The following is a 26,834-nucleotide window of genomic DNA, read 5'->3' as shown; positions in this document are numbered from 1 at the left end:
TGTAGAGGAAGAGTGAACATGACAGTGCCTGTGATGTCATGAGGACAAAAGAAAATTTGTTATTTGGATACTCACAATTGGAATATGTTAATTAAGACCGAGCATTTTTGGACTTCGCCCTTATCAGTATTTTTGTGGTGTTCCAAATAATGTAATAACTTTGTAACACACAGTTATTGTAAAAAAGGAGTACAGTATAAGAGACATTATTAATGAGAAGCCTCACATTTTTTTTGAGAGTTGGATGTTGGAGTTATACTCTTAACATCCAGCAGTAACTGCAGCACTTTGAGAAAAGAAGATCAGTCAGAAGAGGCTGGCAAGTGTGCTGAAACAGTACTCTACTGAGGTGACCCAGCTTGAATAATAGGAAGTCTTAGCTCCTGATCAGACTTTACTTCACCACTTAATAGCACAGTAAAGAACCAGCAAAGCATTCAAGATGCTCAGCATACTCCAACGGCAAACACTGCAACTGAGGTGTTCTACATCATGGTGTGGTTTACTGCTCAAGTTCTGAGATTATATGTTCCTAGAAGAGTCAACCAATATATTGCTTCCTCATATATGTATCTTGCAGAAAGGCAGTGAAGGTAAAATTACAGAGATCTGAGCTCACAGGCATGCTTATCAGGAGTCATTTTTCCCAAAACCCATTCGTGACTGGAATAGGAAAATGGGGAAGTGATAGTGGTGTCAGTTGAGTCTATCAGTAGTTCAGGTTTCACTAGACATGGCCTGTATCCCAATTGTTATGGGAAGGGGAGGCTGGCAAATTTTATAGGTGACACTGTAGTGGGTTGTGGTAGGATCACTTATGGGAAAATTCCTGTAGTAGGTGGTGTTAGAGCTGCATCTTTTTTAGATTGAAGTCAGCTCACAGGTATATCTGCTTAAAGGAAGTCCCTCTAACTAAGGAATCACCTCCAGAGGTCATTGTGTTTCCAAGTAGAGAAGGAATTAGCATATTTCATCAAAATATAGGAGGTATTAGAGATAAAATTAGTGAACTGCTTATAAATGTTGACTCTGAAATTATTGGTATATCAGAGCACCACTTAAATAATTTGACAATTCAGAGGCTTTCTTCACCAGGATACAGATTAGCTGGCTGTTTTTCAAGTAGTTCCTTGCGGAGTGGGGGAGTGGTCATGTACGTGAAAAACAGTATTCCATTTGAGTCCGTAGACATATCACGGCACTGAACTGAACAGTTATTTGAATGTTGTGCAGAGGCAGTTGAATGTAGTGAAACTAAACTTCTAATTGTTGTTGTTTGTAGGTCCACTAACTCTGACTTCGATGCATTTCTGCCCAAGCTAGAGAGGGTTCTTGATTCACTTTATAGGAAGTACCAGAAATCATTTATACATGGTGACTTCGATACTAATTTTGTGTATGATTGTGCAAGGAAAAGGATGTTGGTAGATCTCTTAAACTCATAAGATCTGATGCAAATTGTGTGTTTTCCAACCAGGGTCTAGGGGAACAGAAGCACAAACACAGACAATATTTTTATTCATTCTTCATTACTAGATGGGCATTCTGTCAGTAAAATGGTGAATGGCCTTTCAGACCATAATTCACAAATTTTAACATTAAAAGGCTTTTGTACTCAAACGAGTGTCACATATAATTACAATAGGAAAGCTAATCTAATGGCAATAGAGAGTTTTTAAACCTTGTCAATGAACAAGAGTGGCAGGATGTTTATAGTGCCAATAACATAGATGACAAATATAATGCTTTTCTTAACACATTTCCCATGCTGTTTGAGAGTTGCTTTCCATTGGAACGTTCTGAATCGGGTAATAGCAGTAAAAGTCAGCCTTGGTGGTTGACTAGTGTGATAAGGATATCATGTAGAACAAAGTGGGAATTATATCAAAATGTTAGAAGTAGTCACCATCAAGCTACTGTAGCCCATTACAAACAATATTGAAAGGTGCTTAAAAATGTTATTGGGAAGGTGAAGAGTTTGTGGTACACAAATAGAATAGCTAATTCACAGCATAAAATTAAAAACATGTAGTCAGTTGTGAAGAAGTGCCTGGTCAGCAGCACAAGGTCAACAATATAAAGTCAGTTTATAGTAAAAATATTTCTGTTGCTGATAAATCAGATATACGTATAGTATTTAACAATCATTTTCTATGCATTGCTGGTGAATGAAATAAAAATTTAGTTTCTACAGGGAATCATATAACTCCCTTGGCAAATGCCTTTCCAAGATTGATGTCTGAACTACTCCTCTGTTATACTGAAGTGGGAGATTGAGTCAATAATTAAATTACTGAAGACTAAGGACTCTCATGGATATGATGGAGTGCTTAGCAGAATATTAAAGTACTGTGCTGCACATGTTAGCCCTGTATTTAGCCATATGTGTAATTTTTTCTTTAGAAATGGTCAGTTTCTTGAACAATGAAAGTACTCAGTAGTAAAGCCACTTTATAAAAAGGGAGCAAGGGATAATGTAGACAATTTTAGACCTATTTCTGTGCCATCAGTGTTTTCTAAAGTTACTGAAAAGGCTGTGTATTTAAGGATAATTGATCATTTGATACCACATAATTTGCTATCAAATGTACTGTTCGGCTTTAGAAATTGTTTAACAACTGAAAATGCTATATTCTCTTTTCTCTGTGAGGTACTGGATGGATTAAACAAAAGGTTTTGAATGCCAGACATATTTTTTGATTTAACTAAGGTGTTTGATTGTGTGTTGACTTCAAAATATTGCTCCAGAAGTTTGACCATTAAGGAATATGGGGAGTAGCTCACAATTGGTTCACCTCTTACTTTAACAGCAGACATTCAAAGGTCATTATTCACAGTATTGAGAATGGCTGTGAGGAGGGGTCTGAGTGGGGTAGTACAGAATGTTGTGTGCAACATCGGCTCAGTCTCAAATAGTGCAGTTCATGACATAAGTTCATGGCTTGTAGAAAATAAACTAACACTAAATCACAGTAAGACTCAGTTTTTACTGTTTCTAACACACAGTTCAACAAGACATAACTTTTTAATGTCACAGAATGAGCATATGATTAGTGAACAGTTCAAATTTCTAGGTGTTCATGGAAAGCCCACATTCAGGATCTTGTTCAAAGACTTGTTGCTGCTATCTTTACTGTTCGAATGATATCTGAAGTAAGTGATTGTTCAACATGAAAACTAGTCTACTTTGCTTATTTTTATTCACTTATGTCATTTGGTATTATATTTTTGGGTAACTCTTCCCATTCTAAAAGGATATTTTTAGCTTAAAAACTGAAGAATTCAAAAATATTAGCAGTAATCCACGTGCTTTCGTATTGAAACTGAAGAGTTTTCTCATGGGCCACTCCTTCTATTCTGTTGAGTTCCTTGAAAAATTAAGCTGACTCTTATGTTATATTGTTGATTGCATTTACTTAAACTTAAGGATTGAATTTTTTGCGTTCATAAACATTTTATTTTTATCTGTTATTACTTTGATGTTGTAGTTTCATGTACTGACATGTTCCATGATCTTGGAGATTTGCTCCTCCATTTGGTCCTACGGAGCTTGACATGTAAATAGAAAATAAAAAAAAAATAACTGTGCTACTCATAGTACCTTCCAGTGCATGCTGTAAGGTGGTTTGCAGAATATAGATGTAGATGAAATACAATTATGCCTGATCCAATCTGATTTGGAAAAAGAGCTCTCTCTTCCTGCCAGCAGGTACTTTTAACACCAAATCTTATCATTCTTTCATCAACAAGCTGTCATTTTATGCTCATCTGCCTTCCACAAAAACAACACATAAAGTATTGTAGAATTATGTGTAACAAGAAGATAAATTTTTCATCTACAGTGTCAACTTCCTTTTTAGCAATTCATTCTTATGTGAAGTATTTATTTTCATTTCTACATCTAGAATAATTGAAGCAAATGGATTTTAAGATAGGTCTACCATACAGTGCCCTTTTGTCTTAATAGTGAACTTGATTGTGAGGAATAACTCAAAGTTAAACATGAATAACTGTTAAAGACCCTCAACTAATGCCACCTCCACATCACATCTGTGATCCTATATCACAGTTAACAGATGCCAGAAGATGTAGGGAAATACCAGATTTCTGTCAGCTGCCCCTACATTTCTGTTTTTATTTTGATTCAGTCAGGATTTGGTTTGTATGGTGTCCCTATAAAAATAGCAGAATTTGGATGAAAGCTTCTATTCACTTGTAGATCAGTCTGACAATAAAAAGAAAATTGACATTTAAATTTTTATGTTCAAAGATCAATCACTCAGGAGGATTCTACAGACGTACCATTATTTGAGCACTACTCAAACTCCCATATGGAGGACATAGAAATAGACATACATAGTGTTGGAAAGCAGTTGGAAGAGTTGAAAGCAAAGAAGTTTCCAGGTCTAGATGGAGTCCCAATTCTGTTTTACTGAGAGTTCTGCTCTTTGTTGGCCCCATACTTAGTTTGCATTTGTCATGATTCTTTAATGCAGTGGAAAGTCTCAAATGATGAGAATAAATTACAACTGATTCCCATGTATAAGTTGGATAAAAGAACAGAGTCACAAAATTACAAATCAATATCTTTAATGTCATTTTTCTGCAGAATTCTTGAGAACATTGTAAGTTTGAATATAATAAATTTCATTGAGAGAGGGAAAGCTTCCATCCACAAATCAACAATGATTTATAAAGCATCACTTGTGCAAAACTCAATTTGGCCTTTTATCACACAATATCCTGTATGAGGGGCAACAGGCAAATTCCATATTCCTAGCTTTCTGGAAAGTGTTTGACACAATGCCACACAGAAGCCTGCTAACAAAGGTCCAAGTATATGGAATATGTTCTCAGACATGTGAGTTGATAGAAGATTTTTGAAGTCATTGAACCAAATATGTTGTTCTGGATGGCAAGTGTTTATCAGAGAGAAAGGTATTGTCAGGAGTGCCTCAGGAAAGTGCAATAGGACTGCTCTTGCTCTTTATCTACATAAATGATCTGATTGGCAGTGTAAGCAGCTGTCTGCATCAGTTTACTTATGACTGTGTATTGTATGGTACAGTGTCATCTTTGGGTGACTGTAGGAGGATGCAAGATGACTGATAAAATTTTATTTGGTATGATGAGAGGCAGCTTGCTCTAAATATGAAAAAATGCAAGTTAAGAAAGATGAGTAGGAAAAACAATCTTGTAATTTCAAAAGTTTTAGTCATCTTAATTAAATATCTTGGCATAATGTTGTGAGGTAACGTGAAATGGAATGAGCATGTATGTTCAGCTGTAGGAAATTAATTCAGCAAATGGTCAATTTTTGTTTATTGGGAGAATTCTAGGAGAGTGCAGCTCATTTATAAAGGAGACAGTGTACAGAACAATTGTGCAACCCATTCTTGAGTATTGCTAGAATGTTTGGGATCTCCCTCAGGTCAGATTAAAGGAAAACATTGAAAAAATTGAGAGGAATGCTGCTAGATTTGATATCGATCTGCACAAGTGTTACAGAAATGCTCTGTGAACTCAAATTGGAATAGCTGAAGGGAAGAAGACATTCTTTTCACAAAAGACTATTCAGGAAGCTTAGAGAACTGGCATTTGCAATAGACTGCAGAACAATTCTATTTCCTCCAACATACATCCCATTTAAGGTCTTCAAAGACAAGAGAAGATAAACCAGGTTTGGTGCGGAATCATATAGACAATAATATCTCCTTCATTTCATTTGTGAGTGGAACCAAAAAGAAAAGACTAACATCAGTACAGGATACACTATGTGTGTGTGTGTGTGTGTGTGTGTGTGTGTGTGTGTGTGTGTGCAAGTATGAAATATCTTCATTAACTGTTTGTTACACATATTTCTGTATTGTGTTAATTGACTCCATTCTAAAATCATTTCACCATGGTAGTTGGACAAATATTCAGTTACCCTATTCAAATGTTGTAGAATACAGAAAAAAGATGAATTCTTGCATCACCAAGTTCATCAATAGCTGTAACTATTATTAATCTCAACACAGCTGAGTACTGAGGACAATTACAAACAGAACCTTTTCTCTGCTACTCTGCATAAGCAGAAACACAGTTTATGATTAATCACAGTGGTTGTAACAAGGAGCCTTGCAGGACAAAACAGGCAGGTCCAATGGTGACTGACACCAGAGATCCCTAAGTGAATTTATAACCAACACAAATCCAGAGGGTAGCTGAGTCATCTAAGTACATACCACAGTCCAGTGGAAAATCCAGTGTGCAAAACATTAAACAGATAAGGTAAAATATTGTACTGTCTAGTGGCTGGGCTACAGTGACTAGTGAGAGACTGGCCACAATTGCTGGACTGTGGTATATTGGTAAACACTTGTAAGTGGGTGGTACCACCTCACAAGCTTGCCGCAATGGTTGCGTCTCATGTGGGTGTGAGCTATGGCTGTTGCTGGAGACCGAGTATCTTAGAAATGTTCTCTGTATCAATACTCAGACTAGGTGGAGAATGTGAATCACCTTCAGATACCAAGCCCTCCCCCACTTAATTGGCACATAGGGCTGAAAGTGACCTGGCCACTGCTGTCTTCGCCAAGGAAGGAGAGAGATGGATGCAGAAAAAGCCTGTCAAAGGCACCCACAGAAGCTCCTGTTGTGATTGGGGGGGGGGGGGGGGAGGGGGGGGGGCTGGGATGCAGCACTCTGTGAGAGTCCTGGGGGATTGATGGAGTCTGGAGCACAGCTTGGACCAGCCTGTGAAGGAGAGAGGACCACAAGTAATGGAGCTGGGACAAAGGGGTTGCTCTCCATCGGCACCACAGGCTGATGTTGAATCACAACTGATGGTGAGGGAAGGATGCCACTGACGGCAAGGTGGGAGCCATAAGTGGCATAGAGATGATGTTACTCATGCAGTAATATGGCTGTGCCTGAGGGTGGTGGTCCTGTGGAATTGGGCACAGGATGTCTAACAAGGTGTGGATTCTGCACCTGTGTAAAATATACACTGGGCTGTGACCATTGACAGGGGTAGACTGTTACGAGGTGAGGAAGCTGGTCAGTGTGCTCCAGAATCATCTGTCATCATTATTTTGGACATCTGCATCTTGAAGATCATTATCATCTGCTCAGCTTCCAAATTGGACATGGAATGGAAAGGAGTAGTGGTCACGTGCTCAATGCGATTGTGCCGACAAAAATCCTGATACACCAAGGTCATGGACTGAGGGCTGTTTTCAGAAACCAGGGTGTAAGGGGTCCCCTCAACTGCAAATATGATGGACTGGGTGTGTATAACAGCTGCTGTAGTAGTTGTAGCTATCTGTGTGACACATGTAAAGTTAGAGAGGGCATCAACAACAAGCAACCATATCAATCCCCAGAATGGATCACTGAAATCAACATGTACCCTTTGCCGGGGATGGTCAGGCCATGGCCAGTGGTGGTACCACTGTGCAAGGGCAGACTAGTTGTGGGTGCAGCCAAGGCAGTTCCAGACAGTAGGTTCAATGATGGCATCAACCCCAGGCCAATACACATGATGTTACACAATTGCCTTCATTCTGCACATTCCCCACTGTGCAGCCTGGAGGATCTGCAATATGTAGGGATGGAGAGTGGGGGCATTTACCATCTGGCATTCAGTATCATCCGTAACCAGAAAAATGACCCCCTCAGTTATTTTAAGCCTATATCGTAGGGAAAAATTGGTGCACCCTCGAAGGCCATTATCAGGCAAATGTCTTTGTCACCCTGCCATACACTAGACAACACCCTGCAGAGAAGTAGATCAAATGCCATATCTGCAGCTACTTCATGTGCCATAATCAGAAATCTATCAAGGATGGGCCACTGGTTTGTGTCTAAGGCAAAACACATCAACTGATGCATCTCAAATTCGTCATCTGGGCCACACAGCACCTGGGAAAGTGCATCCACATTGGAGTGCTGTGTGGTAGATTGATGATGAATCTCTGAAGTATAATTCCTGAGTAACAATGCACACTATTGCAACTGCTGCTCTATTTTATGAGGAAGTTTCAAATGAGGGACGATCAACAAAATAAACGGCTTGTGATTGGTGATCAAGTGAAACTTTGCACAATACAGGAAAATGTAAAACATCTGTACACCATATGTGATAGCCAACACCTCCTTCTCAACCTGTGAATAATTCCTCTGCACCACATTTGATGTTTTAGATGCAAATGCAATGGTCTGTTTTGTGCCATCGGAGTATATGTGGGGCAGCATGGCAACCACTCTGCAATCCGATTCATTGGTGGCAAGCGTCAAACGTGCACAGCATGGAACATAGCTGAACAAGGGGCCAATCTAAGGCACTTTTTAAGTTCCCAGAATGAGATTTTCACTCTGCAGTGGAGTGTGTGCTGATATTAAACTTCCTGGCAGATTAAAACTGTGCCGGACTGAGACTCAAACTCGGGAAACATCCCCCAGGCTGTGGCTAAGCCATGTCTCCACAGTATCCTTTCTTTCAGGAGTGCTAGTTCTGCAAGGTTCACAGGAGAACTTATGTAAAGTTTGGAAGGTAGGAGACGAGATACTGGCAGAAGTAAAGCTGTGAGGACGGGGTGTGAGTTGTGCTTGGGTAGCTCAGTTGGTAGAGCACTTGCCCGCGAAAGGCAAGGTCCTGCCGGCACGGTAGCTCAGCATGTTCGGTCAGAGAGCCGGTTGGCCTCTGTAATAAAAAAACTGAGTGGAAGAATCAACAAACTAACTTGAACGGATGTCATTGTGACGTCCGCAATGGCCAGACACAACGATCAACAACGAACAAAGTGAAAAATAAAAGAAGTACCAAGTTCGAGTCTTGGTCCGGCACACAGTTTTAATCTGCCAGGAAGTTTCACTTTTTAAGTTGCATGAAAGCCTTTTGGCATGCCCCTGACCACACCAATTTAACACCTTTTTTTATGCAGTTGATTAAATGGGTGGGAAATGTGGGCCACATTTGCTGTAAACTTGACACAATAATTTACTTTGACAGGGAAAGGCTGTAGTTCTTTAAGGTTCTTAGGAACTGGTATTTCAGTGATTGCAGCCACACGATCCTGTGTTGGGGCAAGCCCTTCTCGACTTAATATATGACCCAAGTACATGACTCTTGACACAAATAACTACATTTTGTTGAGGTGACAGCACAGATCATTGGCTTGGAGGCACTCAAACGACATATGTAGACAGGTGCTGCTCCTGTGTGACCCCAGCAACCATCAAAGCATTTAATTAATTAACACAGTTGGTGTTACCTTGGATGAGCTCCTCAAGGTATCTCTGAAATATCATAGGCGCACTTGAAACCATGAATGGCAACCTGTTATCATAACATGCTGAATGGCATATTAAGCACTAAAAACTTTCATCTGATCTTCTACAGATAATTGAAAGTAGGTGTCAGTGAGATCTATTTTTGAAAAATACTAACCTCCATGTAATTTAGCCAACAGTTTCTCCCTGCCAAGGAAATGGATACAAAAGAACATTTGCTTGAGCCTTTTCAGTAGATTTAAAATCACCACAAAAGCAGAGTGATCCATTAGGCTGCTGCACTACAAACATGGACGTAGCCTACTGGCTAGACAATACTGGTGATAGAACTCCCACACACTTTGCAACCTACCTGTTTCTGCTTTAACTTTCTCATGCATGGTGCAAGGTGCCAGACAAGCCCTACAAAACTTAGGCACTGCCGATTGGTTTTAGGAAATGTGGGTCTGGAATCCCATTGCACAGCCTTGTGTAGGTTGCTTATATTGTGTACACAATGCATCAAGTTCCATGAATATGATTTCAGGTGAAACCAAATTAACCTGGTCTTGCACTTGAAAACCAAAAAGCGAAAAAGCATCCAAGAGTTGACTACAAGCAAAGTTAGTTGCTGAGCAACGTTTTTATACTTAGCTTGGATGATGATCTGATCCCACAACAGGATCGACTGGCCATTGCATATCACCACTTTGCGGTGAGGGGACTGTTACTGCAGGGAGCCAATGCAGTGATACATTTCCTCATTAATCAGAGACATGACTGCACCTGTGTCCAACAGGAAACTGCCATCGTCCTATGAATGAACAGTTGCAACATGAGAAGCTGCATCTCGCAGTCTGCTGCCTTGTGCATCTGCAAAATAGTATGCAGTGTGCTGATGGCTGCAATTGTTGGCACACCCCAACTGAGGTAGACGGTCACGAGGTACCTCAGTTTGTGGCAAGCAAAATAGATGACATCATGGAAAGAGGAGTGACATTGTTGATGCTGTGGTCCACAATCTGACAATCTGAACACAGTTTGATGGCATGGATTTTGTTGCAGTTTCTTGACAACTGCAGGGAGGGAAATGCTGAAATAAGCCTCTGCTAGGTTGGGCCATGCCATCAGTGATGAAAGTGTTTCCATTTGTGGGGATATGCCAACAATGAGGGAAAGAAATCACTAACTAATGCACTGTCTACTACATTCCTTGTTGCCAGACAACAAGACAATTGGTATATTGGATGATGATGTTAACTGGCATCAGTGATCATGAAGCAGAATGACGACTAATACTACTATCATTCTCAAAACCCAAGGACTCATGAATCAGAACTTTGCTGACACAGTTACTCAGTAAACTTTGGCAATTTGTAACACATTACTCAAGGTGGGGTCAGGCACCTCCAAAACTTTCACTTTAGTAGCTTGATCTGAAGCGAAACACATAGTAATGTCACCAGTTAAGGAGTCTGCATATGATGCGTCACACTCTTTATGGGAAAAGCCACATTTATGTGCCAAGCCTTGTAAATAATCTGTGCCAAGCCTTGTAAATAATCAGCCCATGTTGCATAGGATTGTTTATGGTGCTTAACACATTGGTTAAACCTGAACCTAGCCACAACAGTGTGTGTTTGGTGGTTGTAATAGTCAATCAGGAAACATCAGAAAAAGTCAAATTCCTAGAATCCAAGTGTGGGTATACTTTTTGCACCCCTTCATACAGTTTACTAGTAGAAGACAGGAAAAGCACTTTTAATATTTTTGTGGGATCTAAAAATTTAAAAACCTCTCTCCCACCGTCCTGATTTAGCTTCACTGATCAGGATAGTGAAAAACATGCATATATTAAGGGAATTTTCATTCACAAAGCAGGCTTATCACATTCACACAGTTCAATACTGTTCTATCCTGATTAAATTGAGCTTAACTTAAATTCCATAAGGCAGTGAAGCAATTTCGAAGTCTCGGCGCGACGAAAATTGTCAGTAGATCTCCTAAAAACATTTGTAATAATTATTAACTTTTGGTGATCACATGGGAAGACCGGAGATCTGCTGGTAAGACCATGTTAGCCTATTTATTGAAAGTAATAAGCTGGATATCTTGAGCATACAAAACGGCAGGTTCGTCCAGTGTAAATCAGACGTTCCCCACTGATCCCGTGCAACACAGTGTAGTAAGCAGACACTGTCAATAATAATCAGATAAATAATACACGAACACACTTACTTTAGTTTAATTCATGTATTAAATTCCTTCTCATACAGAATCTCATCAAGATGGTGACTAGTTCAACAATACATACATATACATCTTCCTTCTTTCACGGCTAATCGGCAAGATCTCCTTCATTCTTTTTTCATAAGAGAAAACATAGATAGCAGAGAAGCTATTCCGTGGAGTAAATGGATGCTCCAAGGAATAATAGGGCTTGAAACTACTTTACATTGATAATAATTGTATATTAAAGTTTAGGAATTGGTAAGATAAGAAGAGATATTTCGAGATATGTACTAAGTTATATAATTTATAAAATTTCTGAAAATATTGTGGAGAGACCGCTGCAAGAGACATTACACACTCACTGATACCCAGGTCAGTTATTTGCCTTGCCTTACAGTGAAGAACAAAACGACATAACTGGATCTCCCAACTCACATTGCGTCATTGAAACAAGTGAATGGCAGAGGAGTAGGCAAGCCAAACTCAGTTTCTGGCTGCTGTTAGTTTTGCAGAAGCTGTAACAGCTGTGTCTGCTGTTGCTGGTGGAGTTTCCACTGCCTGTCTTGCTGTTACCATTGCTGCTGTTGTTGTTGCCATTGTTTTTGCTGCCGTTTCAACTGCTGCTCCCACAGCTTGATAAACTCAGGATCCATGCTACACTGGAATAGTTTCATGGGGAAAAAGATCATGTCACAGATTTTATGCCCCACTCTGTATCAGTATAAACACAGTTTATTATTTTCCGCACTGGTGGTAACAAGACAACTGGAAGAATGAAACAGAGGGTTCTGATGATGACTAACAGTCATTGAATAGTAAGTAATACATGTCCAGAGAATAGTGAAGTCATCTAAGCATATGCCACAATCCAAGGGAAAGTCCAATTCACAAAAAATTAATAAAATACTATTCTACCCAGAGGCCAGGCTTCAGTGACTTGCAAGAGACTGGCAGCAATCAGCAGACTGTGGTATACAAGCAAGCACTCAGAGGGTGGTGCCACCTCGCAGGATTGCCACAGTGGTTGCACCCCACAGGGGTGTGAAAATTTGGCTGTTGCCTGGAGCCTGAGTATCTCTGATGTGTACTCTCTGTCAGTGTTCAGGCTAGGTGGGGATCCAAATCACCTTCAGATATTAAAGTGGCCAAGCTGTTTAGCATCTGCAACATTTTCAGGAGGAGTGAAGGCAACTACAAATGTTTCATTACCACAGAGGTTAGTCAGTAATCATCTTAGTGTATCATTTGAGCTTTACCATTGCAGGGAAAGAGCAGCAAAGAGAAGTGCAAAAACACTAATCCATTTCCCCACATTGGGAGTGGTATCTCGAAGACTGGCAGGATTCTAAAAAAGTAAAACACGCTACTACATATGTTTCTCTTAATAATAGTAATAATAATGCTTGATTTAATATCAAAAAGTATTGCATAACAAAAAAAGTCATGATTGTAAGATTGTTTTTAAATAATGGAAGGTCCAGGTTGGAATATCAACAATATTATGAAAAGGATATATTGCTACTCAGCATAAAGATGATGCATTGGTCAAAGCCTTCTTCAGAAAGGAAAACACACACATTCACACAAGGAAGCACACCTCACGTGCACATGACCACTATCTTTGGCCAGGATTCTGGCCAAAAATGGTGGTGATTTGTGTGTGAGGTGTGCTTGCTTGTGTGATTGTGTATGTGTTTTCCTTTCTGAAGAAGGCTATGGCCATAAACTCAGATTTGTAACAGTCTTTTTATCCTGCCTGTCTGCAACTCAGCATGTCTTCATCACTGTGATTAGTAATCTGTCCTTTTCATAATACTGTTAAGACTGGTTATAGTTTACTTGAATATTCTTTCACAGCTCATTTCTTCCATACAAGTAAATTAAGATACAGTAAGAGGAAGGAAATATTGCCCTACATTCAGTATGTCATAGTAAAAACAAATAAAAAGAAACATGTTATTTAGTATTAAGCAGGACATTTTACTGACATGATTTTCTATTCTGCATGAAATAACAGTTCCTATAGTGATGTAAACAAAAAAGGACTGTTAAGTAGGTTTTTAGGTAAATTTCCAGATTCAGTGTAAGACTTACAGTGATATGGTGCAGTGTATTCGTTCATCTCATTCCCATGCACTTTGAACTCTTCTCACATAGTGTTGTCCTGTGTCTATTATGATGGTATTTCTCTTTGGTTCTTGTGTTATGTTAGTGTAGACTAGTGTTTATGATTGGCTTTAATTTTCCAGCCAGCAAAACTACTCTAAAAATACAATTAAAATACCTGTTTTTGAAAATGAACTTCAAGTCTAGCCCCATGGATGATTCTCGTGGCTATTTTCTGCCAAACCAATAGCCTGTTTAAATTACCTTAAGTTGATATGCCCCATATTTCTATTGCATAATTAATGTTTGAGGAAAGTAAATAAATTAAAAGGAAACAAATTAAAAAATAAATAAATGAAAACTTAGCAATGTTCTGAAATCGCTGCTGTGGACAGTCACTAATTTTTGGAATGTTTCTATTTGCTTTAATCCTTTATAAATCTGAAATATTATTTCTAGTATGAATATTTTCCATTTGTTCTAGTATTTGGTAGAGAAAATCGAGAAAATTGCAGTTCCACATAAACATTAAGCTATTTGTCTGCAAGTGATAAAACAAATATCCAATTATGAGTTCATATTAGCTCAGACAGCTTTGAAGTGATATTAAACTGCAAACTAGTTGATCTTTGTTTTGTAATATGAAATGTTTCAGTAACAATTTTTTTCCCAGGGAAGTAAGTGGGTTGTTTCTCTCATTACTTCAGTCTGGGCAGTTTGAGGCTGCTCTGGCAGTAGTTGAGCCCATGCTGTCTCTCCTAAAGCAGCAGTCTCCCACAGATGAAGGCAAGGGACTAAACCAAGGAACAGCAGAAGTGTCAGCAGCAGTAAAGAAGGAATTAAACATACGCAAGTCCAAGTGAGCATGCAATATATTGTCCCATTCCTTCATGCTTCTGTCTCTCTTTAAGATTTGCACTATGTCTTGCTTTTGCAATTGAAATTTTTACTTAAGTCAACTTTTCTTTTTTTCCATTCATTTACCTCAAATTCTCCTAGGTGTTTGTTGTGATAATTTTTATGTAGGCAACTTCAATTGTGTTCCTGCTTCACCATATTTTACATGCAATTTAGGTGCATTGCTACAAGTTAAACATAAGCATTTGCTTCATCATGGTAAAAATAATTTTATTTGAACTGGTACAAGCTAATAATATATTATTTCTTAGTTTTTCATTATTAGTTTCTGACTGATTGTACTCACAGAACTTTCATATAAATCAACATAATCATTTCTGAATTTGTGTATGTAACATAAAACCAATCGACATTGAAGTGTATGCTATCAGAAGAGCCGGAAACATAGCAAGTTGGAAGCTCCTCCATCTGCTATGTTTCCTGCACCCATGAATTACTAAAATGTTATTGTTTTCTCACTCTGTATCTAATGCAGCTATACAAATAATATTTAAAATGTACTTGAGTATGTAAAATTTCTGTTTATCCGAAATTCCATTTAAAACTATAATTCAGTTAGGTATATTTATCTTCCTGATCCAATTAGTTTCACTTGAAGTTCAGTTAATTGAAAGGCATGACTGTTATAACGTCAAGTTGAACACATATATTTCAAAGACAACACAATACATGTAAGTCACAGATCAAGTAGACAAGTAAGACATGTGTACACGGTAACAGTCAAATCAGCACTGAGTCCAAGTCTAGCGGCCACTGGCTGACTGGCCGCTTAGGTGGCGCAGCTGCTGCATGGTTGGCAGACAACGCCGCATGTAGAGGACACGCGTAACTGCGCAGAGGCACTTTGAAAGATGGGCGAGTCACAACACTTTTCCCGCATTTGAATTTTTTGCACTGGTCTTGATGGAGCTGGCGTGTAGATTGCTAACGTCCATAGGTGTTGTTTGACTGGCCATAAAGTCTCAAGGAGGAGGCTTCCCATATGGACGGAAGTGTCCTCGATGATAATGGGTCGAGATGACAGGAGACATAGGGGTCGAATCTGCTGGGGCCCCGTCCACCAATCTGCCCATTGCGCAAGTCCGGTTGTCATAACAGGAGACATGGGCGATGTGTCAGCGTCCGTAGGAGAAGGAGGCGAGTAGAGTTGCTCCGACAGATGATGGTCATCCGGTTCCTGCATGGGCACGTCTCCTGGTGGCATCCATTCTTGTGCTGGCACTGAGATGATGGTGAGAGGGCTGCGTTGTGAGTAATGAGAGATGCCAAGACCCCAAGCGTCAGGTAGAGCCGAAGGTGGTGTAGCAGCATTTGGAACAGACGTTGTCGGCACACGAGGCCGAAGCTGGTACGAATGATGCACTGCAACACCCGTGTCCATTTGGATTTCATACAGGCATTGGCCACGGTGTTGTAAGATGTGGCCAGGACTCCATTTTGGTCGCCTGCCATATCCCCGTACCCATACAAGGTCGCCAGTGATGAACTGGCCAAGCGAAGGCACCCACGGCCGTGAGATGGAAGGCCGCAGAAGATGAAGTAGCGTGCGGGGCTGTCAGCCATGTCAGAGCTCAGCCGGGCTGTGGTCACCCTTGGGGGTGAAACGGTAAAAAGCTGAAATTGGAGAAGCGTATCATCAGCAGCAGAAGAAGTCAGGAGTTCCCTATCTGAGCCTTAAATGTGTGGACCAGTAGTTCAGCCTCACCATTTGACTGTGGATGGAACGGAGGTGCCGTGACATGCATGATGCTGTGACGGGCACAAAAATCCACAAATTCAGAAGAGGCAAATTGCGGACCATTATCAGTAACAAGAGTAGAGGGAAGGCCTTCCAAAGAGAAAATGCAAGCTAGAGAATTTGTGGTTGCCACGGTGGTAGGCGACGCGCAAAGGACAATGAAAGGAAAGTTAGAGTAGGCGTCAATTACGAGTGGCCAATAAATACCTAAAAAAGGTCCCGTGAAGTCAGCATGAATATGCTCCCAGGGCTTCTCAGGAAAAGGCCATGGTGACAAAGATGACTTCGGGTTGGCAACCTGTGACGCGCAAGAGTCACAGGCAGTGACCATGTGTGCGATTTCAGAGTCGATGCCGGACCAGTATACATGACAGCGCGCCAGAGATTTTGTGCGAGAGACACCCCAGTGCCCTTGGTGAAGGAGGCGCAAGACCGAAGCACGCAAAGACACAGGTACCACAACATGTGGCGAAGCACTGTCAGTAGAAAGGAGGATAACACCATCCCTAGCTGTGAGCACTAAGTGTAGTACTTCCGCAACAGATCAGGAGTCTTAGCGGATGGACGATCTGGCCAACCCTTCTGAATACAGTGTAAAACCCAGGAGAGGGTAGGGTCAGAACCCGTAGCAGCCGCCAGCCAGTCCCCGGTGATGGGGAACCCGTCCACAACCCGCTGCTCGGCAACATCCAGGTGGAAACACAAAAGTTCGTCCCTATCGAATGCCAGATCAGGACCCATGGGAAGGCGAGACAGTGCATCAGCATTTGCATGTTGAGCCATTGGCTGGACATGTATCTCATAATTGAAATGAGACAAGTAAAGAGCCCAACACTGGAGGCGGTGTGTGGCCTTGTCGGGAAGTGACGTTGATGGATGAAACAAGGAAACAAGTGGCTTTTGATCCATAACAAGATGAAATTTGGATCCATAGAGAAAAACACCAAACTTATGAAGAGCATAAATGATGGGCAACACTTCTTTTTCAATTTGAGAATATTTTCGTTGGGCATCTGTGAGCGTTTTGGAGGCATAAGCAATGGGTTGTTCAGAACCGTCAGAAAAACAGTGCGCAAGGACTGTACCAACCCCATATTGAGAGGCGTCCGTGGCAAGAACAAGATGTTTGCCAGGTCAATAAGTAGTCAGGCACGGGGCCTGTTTCAGCATAGTCTTCAATTTCTGGAAAGCCGCATCGCATGACGCGGACCAGTGAAAGGGCACATTTTTATGAAACAGGCAATGCAACAGCTGAGCCACCAAAGCCGCAGATGGTAAAAACATGTGATAGTAGGCTATTTTTCCCAAGAAGGCCTGCAGTTCCTTTACAGATGTAAAGCAAGGAAGGGCATCGATCGCAGCGACAGTTTGCTGAAGCAGACAAATACCATCCCGATACAGTTGAAACCCCAAGTACGTGATAGATGCCTGAAAAAATTTTGATTTCTGAAGATTACACTTAAGACTGGCAGTCTGTAAGACATGAAAAAGAGTGCAGAGATTCTGAAGATGTTCTTCAGTGGTGGAGCCAGTGACAACAATGTCATCCATGTGATTTATACACCCAGGGACAGGGAGCAATAATTGTTCCAAGAATCGCTGAAAGAGAGCAGGGGCACTGGCAACCCCGAATGGCAATCGTTGGTATTGATAGAGGCCAAAAGGCGTGTTAAGGACCAGAAACTGCCAGGAAGCAGTGTCGAGAGGAAGTTGATGATAAGCTTCTGACAGGTCAAGTTTAGAAAAATACTGGCCTCCATCAAGTTTAGTAAACAGTTCTTCAGGTCGGGGCATAGGGTAAGAGTTGATGAGGCATTGAGCATTTACAGTGGCTTTGAAATCGCCACAGAGATGAATATCACCATTGGGCTTAGCAACGACAACGACAGGAGAGGACCACTCACTGGAAGTGACAGGAAGCAAGATCTCTGAAGCAGTGAGACGATCCAGCTCCCATTTTACCCAATCAGGAAGGGCCACAGGAATGGGATGAGCCCGAAAAAACTTAGGCTGAGCAGTGGGTTTATGCGTGATATGAGCTTCAAAGTCGTTTGCATGGCCTAACCCAGGAGAAAAAAGGGACAAAAATGTCATCGACAAGGAATCCAAGTAGGCATAAGGAATAGCATCAGAGACAATATTGACAGAGTCATCTATGGAGAACCCAAAAATGCGAAAGGGATCGAAACCAAAAAGATTCTCTGCATTACTATGGTCTACCACAAATATGGGAACAGTGCGAACGAAGGATTTGTAAGATACCTCAGCATCTAATTGTCCCAAGAGAGAAATCTTCTGTTTATTGTACATTCGTAACTGCCTAGTGACAGGTGATAGGATTGGAGAACCCAACTGAAGATACATCTGAGAGTTGATTATAGTGGCAGCAGAACCAGTATCCACCTGCATGTGAACATCCCGACCAAGTATTTGGACAGTGAGGAATAACTTCCCTGAAAGGGAAGAAGTACCATCGACAGACAACACAGAAGCAGAATCAGCGTCACGTTCATGAACATCAGGTATGCGGTCGGATTTGCAAACGGATGACACATGACCCTTCTTGTTGCAATTGTGACACACGGCCCAACATTGGGGACAATTCTCCCGTAAATGTTTCATAAAACACCGCGGACATGAAGGAAGTTGCCGTGGGTTTTGCTGCAGTTTCTTAGAGGTTTGTTTACAGTTAGGCCGAGGCTGCGCTTGGGAGCGTACTGCGGCCACATAGGCCAGCGGGGACATGCCGCATGCATTGTCAGCAGCGCACAGCAGTTGTATTTCCCCGACGTAACCCCCTGCCTCTATTTGTGCTCCAGAGGTGTGAGATATTTCAAAAGACTGTGTGACGGATAGGACTTCATCGAGAGTCAGATTTGCCAACTGAAGGGCACGATGCCCAACTTCTATGTCGAGCACCAACCAGATAATAGCATCCCATACCATGGAATCGGCATAGGATTCTTTGTGAACGTCAGTAGGTGGCGCGGCTGCTGCATGGCTGGCAGACAGCGTCGCATGTAGAGGACGTGCATAACTGTGCGGCGGCACTTTGAAAGATCGGCGAGTCACAACAATGACTACTTGAAATTTTGACTATAGTAAATAATGGGGAAACACACTGATCTAATAGAATACTAAGTGCTGTTACCATTCATTCAAAAGTAGATATTTCATTCTTTTTGAAAAAATACTTGAAGCTAATTAACTTCCAAGATAACTAACACTGAAAGTTGAGAACCTCATAGTTTTGAACTGCCTTTTTTGCATTCATGCTTACAAGATTCTGAATTTTAACACTCTACTTTTCTTGCTATATGTTGTCTATATCAGACCACCCCTCTCTCTTATTAAGTTAGACACTAAGTAAGTTTTTTATTAATATATAATTTAAATATTTTATTTTCAAGATGGGTCCCATACTTGCAAGCTGGGTATTTCTAACTCAGAAGCATAATAATGTTCTGTATAGTTTTATAATTTACTAACCTTCAATATTTTCCATAAACAGCATAACAGTTAAGTCCTATAATCCAAAAAATAGCAAAATGTTTACTTACTCGATTTTCAAAACTTTAAATAGTTTCAGAAATCAGAACATGTTCTTACACCTACCCGCAAAATCACTAGCCTGAAACCAGCAGACTATGATGTGACTTCATTATTTCAATTTGTGTTAGAGTCTGGCTTCAGATACAAAATGTATAACACTTATGTTGAAAGAGGCTGTGACCAGAAATTACAGATGTAATAACTATGTTGACATGTATAGCAAAGTCTGCCTCAGTTGCTCTGGTAGAAACAGTATTAATTAGTGCCACATTTTTTTCACTGTGCAACTTTGTATAATTTTGCCCAACCTGAAAAACTGTAACTGTGAAACCTAAGTTGATTTTCATTTGCCACACTGAACTATTGTTGATTATTTCATCAAGAATATGTTTACTGCAAAGAAACTTGATAGCATTAGCTGTAGCAAAGTGCATTACGTAGATTTTCCCTTACCTGCATATAAAAGAGAATTGTGAAACTTGAACTGACCATTGCTCACAAATACGTCACAAGTGAAAGTTAAAGTGATGATTTCCAATGTTAAATACTGTGTGAGCTACATGATTGGAACTATTCTTTTTGTCATTAATAGTTTCCAGCCTCTCTTAATGGCCAAGGGAAGTCTCAGTTACCAAAAGCACCAAACCACATAGAGTGGATAAGTAATAAATTACAATGTTCACTCATTAGAGATACAGGAATGGTCAGGTACAGAGGATATATCACAGGTTTCAATTTGAATTTAGCAGAGTTTGTAAGATGAATCTTTATTGTTGGACTATCCATGTCCATTTTGCCAGCAAAGGTGCAATAGTTGGCTCAACAGTTGGCTTTCCTAGCACATAAAATGCAAGTTGCTGTTTTGATGGTTTTTCAGCATGGACAACAGTCATGAATCAATTCAGGCAAACCTGGACTTCCTGGATGTAAGTGTGCAAATTGTGCAGCTTCTACCACGTCATGGTGAACAGCAAAGTCTGCTAAAAGATGTCCTTGAGTTCAGAGACATGATAGATTCAATGGACACATCTGGTAAGCATGATGAGACTTCTTAAGATCTGCCTCTCCTTATTAATTAAATAAATTTTCAGCTTCATTTAATAGAATGTGTCAGACATATAAATTTTTGTACTTGCAATCATTATTCCTTCCTTTTTATAAAGACATTTAGAGACTATACTTTTTTCATATAGTGCCAAATATAATTATGAAGTATACGTCTACACATAAGTGACTCATGTTTGTCCATATATAATGCATAGAAGCTAGCTGGGGTCAATGATGGGGTATGAAGGAGTTGTCGGATTATCATAGGGGAGAACAGTATGGGAGGCTGTTCAGAAACATTGTGATGGTGTGGAATATGTGTACACATACAGGGTATAAGATTGAAATCTTTTCATGGAGGGGAGATGGGTCCTTCTAGGAGCAAACCTGAGAATATTGTGAAGAACCCAGAGTCAGAGAAACATATTAGGAAACAAGTCATGAATGATTTAGAGTGCACTGGAAAAGCAACAGGAGGAGTGTAAAACTTTCAATATTAATTAATGGGATGAAAACATGACAAAATGCAGAGGCTGTTAGAAAGAAGGAACTAATAGAGAATGAGGCTAAGAATGCAGGAATAAAAAAGTGCAGTTCAGAATACTGGCTTTATCTGAAGATTTAGATGGTTTCAGTTGTAATGCAACTGTTTAAGCCAATCAAATTGTGCTTATTAGTAGTATCTGTAACTGTGTTGTTCAGTTGACTCGTGGCCACAGTTTGTCAGTGGCTGTTTATCTGACAGAATAGGTGGTTTGTAGTCAAGACCATAGACATTACTATACAATGGTTGCAGTTAAGTTGGTAAATGGGTGTGCATAGTTTTAAATGTGGCTTCACCTCTTACATGATTTGAGATTTTGAGTGACAATGCGGATGGAGTAAGTGGTAGGCAGATATTTTGGGCAGGTCTTGCGTTTGAGCCTTCCATAGGATCCCATGCAGTAGGACTAGTTTGAGAGCCAGAATGGGATAGATAAGGACAAAGTTGAATGGGCAGCAGCAGACCATTTTGAAAGGGTGGGAAACAGTGTGTAAGTCATAATTCCATTTTTGGGGTGTGATTACAATGAAACCCTATCACAGAATGTGATTCAGTTGTTTCAGGTGTGAGTGGTATTAAATGATGAAGGTTTATGGCTGGTCAGCAAGTGTGCAAGAAAAATTGACTGTTTGTAGGAATAAGGCACCAGGTATGTGTCTCTAGACATGGTGGAGAGGGAATGTCTAGTCCAGGAAGGTCTTGCCAAACCATCAGCATATTGCAATAGCAAACTGCTTTATATCTAGATTAATGAAGTGATTGGTGGTTGAACATAGTTCAAGTGATAGAGGCATTGTTGTTGTCTTCCCAATACTTGCATACACAGTATGGGTATGGCAACCACAAGTGAGCAAATTCCTTACTGAATATGTTCACAAGTTCCTTAGTAACAAGCAGTATGGAGTTTGCTTTGCAATATTGTAATAATCTTACCATTTTTCTTCATACTTTTAATGCTAGAGTCAATCAACTGATGCTACCTTCGTAGCTGAGCTCGATAATATACGTCTGTGGGGTTGCACTCTACTCAGAGATAAAAAGGTTCAAATCCACATGGTGGAACATTTCACTGCCAGCATTTAGCTGGAAATGGGAGAAGAGGTAGTGGCATAAGGTTTCTGATGGCCTGGATTAAATTCCAAACCTGTCTGCAGTGTTTTGTGAAGTAAGGGCATGTGACATGGCACTCCTCTTGTCGCTATTTGAGAGGAGAGGCCAGTTTGCTGGCACAGGTTTCATTCACTCCCTTCCCATCATCCATAACAAACAACACTACACTGTACAAGTATGTATCATAACCATCCACATGACACAGATACACATGCGACACTTCATAACAGGTTGGAGGAAGACAATGGCAAACAACCAGGACGGTGATTCAGGATTCCTGCATCTGCTCTCCTTTGCTCATTTCCTGAGTGTTTGACTACTTTGGCTTTTGTCAGTTGGCTCTAATAATTAGAAACTGAGGTAGGAAGTTAATATAACATTTCTTTGGGGAGGAGGGGAGGTAGAGGGGGTTGGTATTTTTGAACCTTTCTGTCAGCAGATTGGTACAAACATAAAATCATATATATACCTCTAGCTATTAGTTACTTTCTAATTCAGGTATCTGAGTTACCCAGGGGTGAGGGCATGCATTATGTAAAGACAATTTTCTAAGGAGTCATCAGTGAACTGGAGGTTGTAACTTTACTTGCCTGGTATTCTGCACTTTGTAACTGCTCTGGAACTTAGTGTGGATTTTCTTCCCGTTGTGGAAGTATCTTATGGACTTATGTCAAATAATATAAACCTTGCTGCAGTACTCAATATTCAATTTCTGTTTAGTTATTTACAATCTGTCTCACTGCCTAATGGTTAGCTTTGTCAAAAGCAATGGTTTCAGTATATAAACCAGGTGGGCAGTTGTATCCATAGGCTCCATAAGTCACAGTTTACTACTGGTCACTTAATACACAGATTCACAATATTTATGCACAGTAGTTAAAGTTTGATCACTGAATACGAACCAACTGCTCAGTTTACATTTTGGATTAATGCTGTTGACAGGCTGATGGCAACGTAGGGATGTTTAATCATTCGAATATAGAACAATGACTGACATATAAAGTGAAGTTTATACTTTAGTAGCTGACTGCAGGCTGGCAGTAGTGATGTGTGTGTGTGTGTGTGTGTGTGTTTGTGTGTGTGTGTGTGTGTGTGTGTGTGTGTGTGTGAGTGAGTGAGTTGCATTTGCCTGAGCATTTGTTTGTGTGTATATTGTGTAATTCTGATGAAGGCCTTTTTGGCCAAAAGCTGTTGTTGTTTGACGGTCTTTTTGTTGTGCCTATCTGTGACTCAACATCTCCACTGTATGGTAAGTAGCAGTCTATCCTTTGCATAATGTTATCAGATAATGACACTGAATTGATTATAACTTGAGTGTTGGGCAGTGACTGACACTGAAGTTAACATTTCAATAACTGAGCATGAACTCACTCAGTCATTGTCCTACTCACCTACTAGTAGATAAACATTAGATTAAAAATCAAAATTAGTGTTACATTTTTAATAATAAGATAACAGACAGCAGAACTAGAGGAAACAAAATTACAAAATGAAAGATCATATATTTAATTATTAGATGTATAACAAGAAAACATTCTATAACCAGAAAAAGGCAAAATTGTAGGTAGTATTTTATGAAAATTATTTCTACTAAATTGGGTATTTACAAAGCCCATTAAAAAGTTTATAGAATGTGAAATTTTCCAAATTGAATAATTAACAAACTAATAAGTTATTCTAGTGAAAGTAGACATTTTTGTAAGCAGAAAAACCTGTGCTACAAAACTATGGTACTGAGTTTTGAAAATAATCAATACGTAAGATTTGCACTTTCAAGAACATGTGAACATTTGTTGAGAAAACTTGTAGCAGAGCATGAATTCAAGCAAGTAACATTAGTTAAGAAAGAACAATACATTACATACACTTTATGATAACATGTGTATATGCACTCATTGTGTAGATCAAGCCAAAGACATTCATTACCAAAAATGGATAAGTAGCAAACAAATCAAAAATAACAAAATATAGAATTGCAGTTCCTTCACTCTACCTCAGTTCTATACAATGTTAATCTGCAACTTTACACATTCCCAATCATTGTGAGAATTTTTGAAATTTTAGTTTGCACAACAATTACGTAAAAATGTCAGCTAACTGATCATCTACAGTACTGTACTGGTACTTAATCTCTACATTCCTTTTTAAATAGAAATCTCTAACAAACTCATACTTAAACACACTGCAAGCCCTTGTTCAAGCAGCTAAACATACTTACAGTGCCAGCTTTGTACATATTAAAAAGCATACTGCATACAAGAACACACTTGAGTAGTTTACGTGTAAATTCATATCTTTATGACTACAATACATGCATCTGTAAGAATCTGCATGTAGAAAGAACAAGAAAAACAAAAACTCAAAAACATGTGAGCCACTATGAAATAAAGCTTTATAATGCTCTGCCACTCTACATCAGGGGAACAGAAGATGAAGGAAAATTTAAGTCAGAATTAAAAAAGTTTATGATAAATAAATGTTTTTATAGCATAGAGGAATATTGGTAAACATTTTTGGAATTCAGTGATCAATTAATTGTTATATTTAGATTAAAGTTCAGTCTTGATCACGTTATGTCTGTTTTAATGAGTAACCGGTTTCGGTTTTTTCTATAAAACCATCATCAGACCCATTGGCTCCCTTGGGTTGGTAGGTGGGGCTCTCCTTGCTGCTGTGCAGTCAACTGCACAGCAGCAAGGAGAGCTCCACCTACCAACCCAAGGGAGCCAATGGGTCTGATGATGGTTTTATAGAAAAAACCGAAACCGGTTACTCATTAATACAGACATAACGTGATCAAGACTGAACTTTAATCTAAATATAGAGGAATATTTTGAATCCTTATATCACTAACTGATAGTTGTATTATCAATATCATGTCGTTCTCACCGTTAGTTCTATGTCTCATTTATACTCCTTTAACTCTAAAATTATGTCTAATATATGTTTTCCAAAATGTACTAAATATATATAAATCCATCACTTACAGTACATGTTAAAAGAACATGTAAAAGAGCAACACATTAATTCAGTGTTTCCATTCTCTACATATTATACAATGTTAATTTTATGTGTTTTAATTCAATATTTTAATTTTCAACATAAAGTTAATTTTTTGTGTTTGATAGAAATTTGTAATATTCTGCTATGCATACTCTGGACAGTATTATGACAATTCCTATATCATGTAAATGATGAAAAGGATGATAATAAATGAAAAGAAATGAAATGAAAATGAAATATGTAAGAAATTTGACGTCATGAAACAGCTTCTCAAATCAAAAATATTCTACAACACGAAGTTGCAAATGATACAAATTCTGCTTCTGTAGAATAGAGTGATACAGTACATTGGTTTTTAGTTCCCCAACTTACAGTATTACCAACACTTTTATAGCATAACCTGATGTCGATTTTCGGTCTGACCTATTGTTCCAATTAGCATCAACATAAACTACTACAGTTTCACTGTTCCCCCCATTCTTACAATGTATCCCATAATTTACTGTGCCTATTATATAATGTAGTATTCTCTTTAAACATCCCCAATGTGATTCCTTTGGAGCACATTGGTAATGACTGAAATAATTAACAGCATAAATTAATGCGGGTTGTGTTGTTTGAGTTACATAAAGAAAACATCCTATTAATTCTCTGTGAGACACTTTGTCATGCAGTTTCTTATCATCCTGAGCTTCTATTCCTTGAGTGTTAATTTGCTGTGTGAGTTTGTGTCAAACCTCTTCAACAGGTTTTTCTAAGTTTTCAGCCTCAAAATTATTCCATTCCCCCTCTTATCTCTCTTGATTCTCAAGAACAGCCTCAACTTAACCAAATCTTTTACTTTATTTATTTTGTAAAGTCAGTTTGACTTGTTCAGTTTTCATCTTATGACTTCCTTGAACAACACTGTCATCTACATATGAGTAACTTAGTTGTAAACAATTGCAAGGAACAGTCAATGACAAACCAAGTTATTGCATGTAAAATATTGTAGGTGATATGCTTCATTCATATTAGATTGTGTCTATTTTGAGATCATTGACAGGGCTTTTCTGTTTGATATGAATTTTTCTCTAGTTAAAGGTTTTGTGAATAAGTCTGCCAAGTTTTTATCAGAATAAACATAATAAATTTCAGTCTCATTATTTTCAACATGTTCACGTATATAATGGTATTTAATGTCAGTGTGCTTGGTATGGTTGTGGTGTTCTGTGATTTTAATTAGACAACTAGCAATTTGATTGTCAACGTGGAGTGTTGTTGGTTTGTCTAACTGAAAACCAAGTTCACTGAGAAAATCATGCAACCAAGCAACTTCAGTAGCAGCAT

The 26,834-nt window shown here is 39.3% G+C and overlaps 1 protein-coding gene across 1 annotated transcript in view; it reads left to right on the top strand.

Moving 5' to 3' along the window:
• LOC126416990 (uncharacterized) overlaps positions 1-26,834 on the top strand; it is a 335,028-nt gene that overhangs the window by 137,870 nt on the left and 170,324 nt on the right. The window contains exons 14-15 of the mRNA XM_050084875.1: positions 14,267-14,452; positions 20,679-20,833. Of these exons, the coding sequence (XP_049940832.1) occupies positions 14,267-14,452; positions 20,679-20,833 (341 nt within the window). The remainder of the gene's footprint in view (positions 1-14,266; positions 14,453-20,678; positions 20,834-26,834) is intronic.

The sequence above is a fragment of the Schistocerca serialis genome, chromosome 8 (genome assembly GCF_023864345.2).
Source record: "Schistocerca serialis cubense isolate TAMUIC-IGC-003099 chromosome 8, iqSchSeri2.2, whole genome shotgun sequence".
Taxonomy (NCBI): Eukaryota; Metazoa; Arthropoda; class Insecta; order Orthoptera; family Acrididae; genus Schistocerca; species Schistocerca serialis.
Note: the sequence above shows the minus strand (reverse complement) of the source record. Positions and strands in the feature narration are given on the sequence as shown.